At 39.8% G+C, this 7,768-nt stretch overlaps 1 protein-coding gene across 1 annotated transcript; it reads left to right on the forward strand.

The window, feature by feature from the left end:
- Positions 1-2,533: 2,533 nt before the first annotated feature.
- On the forward strand, positions 2,534-7,359 carry KCNK5 (potassium two pore domain channel subfamily K member 5; the record flags this gene model as incomplete). The annotated part of the gene is made up of 4 exons (XM_009283805.2): positions 2,534-2,651; positions 4,072-4,238; positions 5,399-5,567; positions 6,401-7,359. Coding segments are annotated over 4 exons (1,275 nt in total), but the record flags the coding sequence as incomplete, so codon positions are not given.
- Between the last annotated feature and the right edge of the window lie 409 nt (positions 7,360-7,768).

Below are 7,768 nucleotides of genomic sequence, written 5' to 3' on the forward strand. Positions count from 1 at the left end.
TTATTGTAGGCATAAAGTAACTTAAAAGACTAGACTATAGATTGTAGATAATTGTGCGCTAATAGCAGATAGCTCTGGGCAAATAAGGACAGGAAGAGAGTGGCAGCTTTGGCTGGAGAGTATGTGTAGTGCTCTATGTAAAGTGTTTATATAACTCAGAGAGCTGGCCATCTTTCCCCCAAAATGTTAACTGCCTGAGTGTGAAGGGCAGCTGTGTGCTACTCAGTCCAGCAGCTTCTTCCCCTTGGGTCTGGGCCCCCTTCACACCTCCAGAACTCAAACGCTTGCGGATCTTAAAGTAACTGTACTTACTGAGAAACTGACCTCATTAGCTCAGACTGAAGGTGGAGTAATGCAATGAGATCACGGCCCAGTGACAATGGAAACAGATACTTCAGTGCACCTCTATGAGATCAGTTGCTCTGTGAGGAAATAACAATTAAAAAAAGAAATTCCAAGTGCACTTATAGCATGGAAAATGACTGAAGAACTGGTATTTGATATAACATTTAGTGCACTGTTGCTGGGCAGCAGCAGAAGTCACAGCATCTTTTTCAGGGATAATAGGTCACAGATTGTATCTATCGGGTACTTTGGATGTCCTTTGGGACTTTTAGGAAGTTCATCTGCAGACCATAGCAGAAATGAATGAAGTTACTTTGGTCTCTACTCAGATGAACTCTTGTGATCCATTGTAGCTGCCTCAAATATTTTTTTTTTTTTGGAAGGGGGTGGCATTCATTGTGTGTTTACTTGCCTGCTCTCAACCTGCCCATTTTAGGGCTACTTCTGATTTCAACATTACTTTCTTATGACAGATGACTGCCTTGGTGAGAACTCTCTCTATATCCTTTTCTATCCAGAGCCTGTAGGCTATGGAAAGACACTGCCTGCAGTTTTGCACACACATTGAGTTTACCAGGAGAAAAATCTAGTTCTGTACCTTCATTCACTTTCAATGCCTATCCTTTTATCTTCTGTAATAGCTTGTGTGTTGAAAGTGCATTTTTAATTAAATTGTTTGCATCTTGTATAGGCACAATACATTCACTTTGAGGGCATTTTTATTACAGTAGGAGGGTGGTGATATGTAATAAGTCTCAAGAATAATTAAAACCTGTATTAACTTGTGTATGTTTTCAGTAGCGATTGAACTTTGTGTTGAGTCTCTGCTGGGTCCAAGATCAGATCTTAATCAAGTAGGAAGGAAGGAAGGGGTGGCAAGGGAAGGAAGAGTTGGTTGTAGGTACCTCTGTAAGTTCTTAACAGTTTAAGATAAACCTCACCTGTCAAGTTTATGGAAAAAAAGGTATATTGCCTCCAATTTTAGGTATTTAGCTCAAGATATTTTTCTGTGTTCAACACTTACTGAGGGAGAAACACAGAAAGTAGGATAATGTTACAAATCAACTTTTGGAGATACCTTCACCTCTCCTGTATGTGGATGTAGCCTTAGAGTTTTGTTCAGATAACCTTGGTTTACACTGAAGGGGAAAAAAACAGAGTAACCTGAGAAGGCTTTAACTGCAGCATGACGTGACAGAGCAAAGATTTAAGTAACTAGGGATCTCTAGGAGAGAATACGTTAAATCATTATTCTCTTTTACTTCAGGGAGGTAGAAATACATGTCAGAATCGGCAAGATACATGATTTTGATCTGAAACTTTGACTTTCTGCACTAAATAGTCACAATGCATTTTCTACAGTCTAGTTTTGGAAAGGCGGGGGAGGCTTGGTCTTCCAAGTCCCTTCCTACAAAAGGTGAAGATGGTTAATAATTCTTGAGCACCTGAAGACCTGAACAGATGTTAAAAAATTGGCGTGCTGAATCTGTGGAAGTGCCAACAACTACACTTGCTTCCCTAAAACATTGTAAACGAGTGCTTTGCATTCATCATGGCATATTAGATTCAAAGATGGGATAAGAAAGGGGCCTGATTCAAGGACAATGATTAGAGTGCTGTTGTATGAAATACTTTGGAAAAGTTTTGATTTGTCTGTCTTTGCTGGAAAGTACAGTTTTACGTTGGCTTGTAGATGGTTTGACTTTGCCAGGGACAGCAGGTGAAGTAACGTTAATCGCACTAGCTTTGCCAAGGATTCTATGACGTCCTGCTCATACCCAAATCAAGCTGAGGCATGTAGCAGTGTTTTGAAATGGATAGTAGTTCTGAAGATGTCCCTAATATTAAACCAAATTCAAGAACTGCGCTGGAGGTTAAATGTTAGTTCAGTCTGGAGGAGTGTGTTTGGTCTCTGAAAGAGAGCCATTTGGGTTAAACTGGTAAATCAAGTAAAAGCTTATGTAATTAAAACCCCCAATTTAAATGTCAGAGCACCTGCACTACTTTTTCTTAGGTGAAGCAAGTTTTTAATATTTCATAAAATTATTGTTAGCAAATATACTAGGCTAGCCTTTACAAAAACTTGAGTGATTATTTTGAAAGTATGAACAAAGGTGGGAAACCTGAGAGGGACAGATGCATTTCTTTTTCTGCCAGGATCTTCCAAGAATGACTGTAAACTGTTTTCTTACAGGTTGTGTCAAATGCTGCTGGACAGGGGGTTGCCATCACTGGGAACAATACTTTCAACAACTGGAATTGGCCTAACGCTGTGATCTTTGCTGCTACTGTGATCACTACAATCGGTAAGTATTTATTATATCAACTTTCCTAACTGTGGTTTTCTGTATGCTCTAGTATGTTTGTATTCTTCCATTTGTGTGTCAGGCTAGCCACTGAATAAAGTCCCAATGGCTGGAGTTGCTACAGCACATGTTCACCTGTGGGGTCATAGAGGAAAAAACCAGGATTTTGGCACTCTCTCCATGGGTATACAGAAGAGAAACATGTGTCTTTCCAATAAGTAACGGATTCAAGGTGCTGTTGGGGATGACTGGTGTCATTCAAGTTCCATTAATTCGTGCACTTACATTTCCAAATCATAAAATCCCAAAACAAAAGCATTACAAAACATTCCATTAAACTAATACTTAAAGCATGTGCATATGAGGTTTTTATATAGCTGACTTGTTACTCGCATGCATCCTCTTAAGCTACTGATTTATCAGTGTTCTTGGCTTGCAGAACAATCTAGACTTTTTATCTCTCTCTTAAAGAAGGCAAAGTAGAGCAAGTGCTGTCTTCCAAATCTCACTACTGATTTGTGCTTGTAAACCCTCTGCATTGAAAGACTTCTTCCTCCTTTGATATACAAATTTTCAGAGCTCAACATCATCTGCCTTCTGTTTTTACAGAAGAGTCTTTGCTACATGGTGTTGCTACACCCTTGCTTACACCTACAATGCAAAAAAAAACAGGAATGCAAAATAACCAGAGAAGGCTGGAGGTATACAGAAACGGAAGTTTTACTGTTAAACCATATGCAATACTGTGGTTTTCTTTTATTATTTGAAACGCACAATACCCAGCTTATAATATAACTTATGACAAAAAGTTGAAGTCAGGAACACACCTAAATAAGAAAGCTCTGGCAGAAGTTCAGAAAATAGGCTGCTGATTTAAGAGCCTGAGTTTGTAATGCCCTGTTAGGTTCTGTGACCAGCAAAGAACTAAATGCAGTTGAAGTACTTTGCTATGTCACAACTCACCTTGCACTTAACTCGCAAACTCTTACCCTGGAAAGAGGATCTTTCACATGGAAGCTAGCTTCAGGATGAATTTTGAGCTTTTATTCTGTAAAATTGATTCAATCAAGCCTTTAACAGTGCTGCTTAAGGTTGGGGAATCATATTAGAAGTTTTGAGATGAGCTTTATTTCATATTTCTCTCAACTTGTCAAGAAAAAGATGCACAAAATCCAGGAAACGCTTAAAATGCAGTAGTCCTCTCAGCCTGCATTAATGGAATACACGTTTGCTAGAGTAAAATTGGAAGGTATCCAGATTCAGAAGATCAGCAGCTGGAGTAGACTAAAGCTCTTATAAATGGTGAAGTAAGGAGCATCTGATACAGCAGAAGCCCACGCAGTGTTGTTTTGTGCATAGGTAGAATTGCCTTGAATTCTCTGCAACAAGAACAGACCGTGTGCATACTTATCTCTTTTAGGTTACGGAAATGTTTCTCCAAAGACACCCTCTGGGCGTCTCTTCTGCATATTTTATGGGCTCTTTGGAGTTCCTCTCTGCTTGACGTGGATCAGTGCTCTGGGGAAGTTCTTTGGAGGACGTGCCAAGAGGCTGGGCCAGTTTCTGACGAAAAGAGGAGTAAGCCTGGTAAGGCCCTCTCTTGTTTACCCCCGCGCTGTGTATTTTTGATGCGTGAATTAAGCTTACGCTTCTTAACTTACCTGCTAATCTTGGTAGTAAACGAACACTTGCACAAATACGAATTTTCCCCAATGGTGTTGCACAGAAATAACTGAAAGGGGGGTTGAGTCTGATATGTTAGTTCTGCAAGAAGTTTTAGCAAAACGAGGTCTTGTAGAAACCTTTGATACTAAATATAGATCTTGCAGCTTCTATGGAGACATATGCATCTCCTTACATTAGAAGACTGTAGGACAAATGTAGGTGAGGCTTCATTTCACAGACATTCCATGCAAGCTCCTCTGGCACAGAAATAAGCTGTTCTGCTTTGTTCCCACCTGCTTCTATGCTAGCATGAGCACTTCCTGCTCTTCAGTGAACCAACTGGAAAATAAGGTTTTGTTCTGAGTTACTGGCTTGTGGTTTTTTGTTTGTGGCTTTTCGTTGTTTTCTGAGTGGTGGTTTGTTTGTTTTTGGGGGGGTTTTTTGTTGTTTTGTTTTTTTTCCCCCAAGTGAGTTCCATCTCACTTCTAACTCTGCACAGAGATGGGAGGCAATGCAGGGCCATAGTGCCTGGAGGACAGCGGGACTGGTTTAGGTCCTGGTTTCAGAAACAGAGCAAGAAATTTCTTGGTTCAGCACCTGAGAAGAAGGTACAGAAAATGATGGTGAAATGCATGTGTGTGTGCAGCTTTGTGCAGAGGTTACATGAGTGGCAAAGGGTAGGAGGCATAAATAGGAGAGAAACATCTTAAACATTTCTGATCCTCTATACTCAAATGAATAAAAGGAAAGTCAGAGGTACTGACTGCTTTTTAGACTGGAGTGCTATGTCTGTATCCCATGCCTGTTTATAAAATATCAGGAACTCCTTAAACTTTTCAAGAGTGTGAAAGAAAACTGTGGAAATAATCCTGTTTGAGCAAATAGTTGTAAGAATAGTGAGTTCTGCATAAGGAAAAAAAAAGTTGTGTGTTTACTTCAGTCAGTGACTTTTAGTTATGGCTGATAAACTGTTAGCACAAAACTCTGAAATGTCTGATGCTGTCAGGTGATGCTTGGTGCCATGGATGAGAAAAGAAAATTTGGAGATCTTTCCCTGACTTTTGTTTCTTCTTTCTTTACAGAGGAAAGCACAAATTACATGCACAGCTATTTTCATTGTTTGGGGTGTTTTGGTCCATCTGGTTATTCCTCCCTTTGTCTTTATGGTGACTGAAGGATGGGATTACATTGAAGGCCTCTATTTCTCATTCATCACTATCACCACCATAGGATTTGGAGATTTTGTTGCTGGTCAGTAATTGTATGTTATGTAATATTTTACTACATGCATAGTGTGGCAATTCAATTTTCAAACTCTAATTTGAAAAGGTGATTTCTAAGCTTTTCCAAAACGTTTCGCTGAATAGAAGATTCAGTAAAAGCTGATCCAATGGACTAGATCTTGCTCTTCAATCTTGGTTTAGATACCCAAGGCTTTTATTGGACTAAGTCTGGAGCCAAGTTCTGGAGTTTGTAACTCTTTCAGGTGCCCCAGGTCCCTATTTCAGGCAAGGAGCTATCGTATCCACCATGATAGTTAAGGACCTTTGAATGGGATCTAGTATACTAAGCAGGGCGCATAAGTACTGGGCAGCACGCTCTGTGCAGCTGTCTAGAACTAGTCAACAGGAAATGCTAAGCATACTGGTGTCTCTTTCCTAAATCCTGTCTTTCTCTAAAATCCACTGCCTTGTTCAGGGCTTTGGAGATGGTCCTTGTAAGTGGAATTCTGAATCCTTTTCTCAAGGAAGGTACCTATATCCATACCTCTGGCAGGGAGAAGGCTTATGATTTTCAAAGAGGAAAAAAGTTCACTTTTATAGCTTACAAGGAGAGGGTAAATACGCTTCTATTTTATGTTGTAGTCCAGTGGGTCAGAATACATGCAGCCAAGAAGTGGAAGACCTGGGATCAACTTTTTCTGTCAGAAGGGTTTCAGATCCCCACTTACCACCTCTCAGGGCAGTGCTCAAACAATTAGGCTCTGTTAGTGTGGAAGGGAGTAGTTCTCAGGGTCATAACTTCAAAGGTTTATCAGCTGCGAGTCCTCTTTCAGTAATGTTCTTGTTTTTAATTCTTTGTAGGTGTAAATCCAGATGCAAACTATCATGCCCTTTACAGATATTTTGTGGAGTTATGGATCTATCTGGGACTAGCTTGGCTTTCACTCTTTGTTAACTGGAAGGTCAGTATGTTTGTGGAAGTCCACAAAGCAATCAAGAAACGGAGGAAAAAAAGAAAAGAGTCATTTGACAACCATCCTCGGTCTAAAAAACCCCTTCAAATGGGTACCTCAAAGGATGTCAACATCTTCAGCTTCCTTTCAAAGAAAGAAGAGACCTACAATGATCTTATTAAGCAAATTGGGAAGAAGGCCCTGAAGACAAACAATGACAAAATGATTAAAGTAGAAAATGCCAAACAAAATATGCAGAATGCCAGTATAGATGCCCAGGTGACTTACACAAAGACAGAGTCATTTGAGTATGATGAGGCTTCTCTGGACATTCAAAATGGTCATGTACTGAGACCCCTGCATGATAAACGTATTGGAGACAGCCCTCTAGAAGGAACCATGTTTGTAAACCAGCTAGACAGGATTAGTGAAGAAGAAGGCGAAGTGTGGGATTCCAGAGACTATCGACCCTTAATATTTGAGAATGCCAATATAACATTTGTAAATGAAGATGATGATGAAGAGGAAGATATCTCAGATGATGAGGAAACGTCAAAATCCTCCATGGATGATAATCTCGCAGAGGAATCTGAAACTGCAAAAAAACTGGTAAAATTCCCATCCTCTGATGAATCTACCTTTACCAATAACGAGCTAGAACTTTCTGTGCCTTATGAACAACTGATGAATGAATATAATACAGTAAGCAATGTGAAGGCTGCAACGTGAAGCATGTTTGACAATGGTTTTCTGAAAGTGGTCAGTGCATATTGAACAAATTAACAGAGCAAGGAGAAAAGCATGTTTTTGCAGCTTCTCCTGTCTCTTTGAGAACAAAAGCAAGTCCCAAACTAATAAACTCCAGTGTCATTTTCCCATCCTAAGTTGGTTTCTGAGCCCATCAGCTTTGCTTATCTGAAAAACTTGTAAAATAACAGTTGAATTTGGAATTCTGCTCCTTCTTGGGATTTCGTGGTTCTTGAACAAAGTAGAAGAGAAGAGACTAGTTAATACACTGGACCTGCTCTGCATTTATGCATTTCATTGAGGAATTAGTTTGGGAGTGTAACTATACTGTTGCAAAGAGACTGTTTTGGGCATCAAATGTGTTCGGTTACTCCATTAGCCTTTCACCTCTGAAAACCTGGATTTGAATCCTGCTTTGATCACAAATGAAAGCAAGGGGTTTGCTTTTTTTAAGTTGCCTATTGTCAAGTTGTTACCACAAAAAAATGGTGCAACCAGTAGTTGTTCTTAATGAGAAACTTTAGATGGA

The sequence above is a fragment of the Aptenodytes forsteri genome, unplaced genomic scaffold (genome assembly GCF_000699145.1).
Source record: "Aptenodytes forsteri isolate BGI_AS27 unplaced genomic scaffold, ASM69914v1 Scaffold309, whole genome shotgun sequence".
Lineage (NCBI taxonomy): Eukaryota > Metazoa > Chordata > Aves > Sphenisciformes > Spheniscidae > Aptenodytes > Aptenodytes forsteri.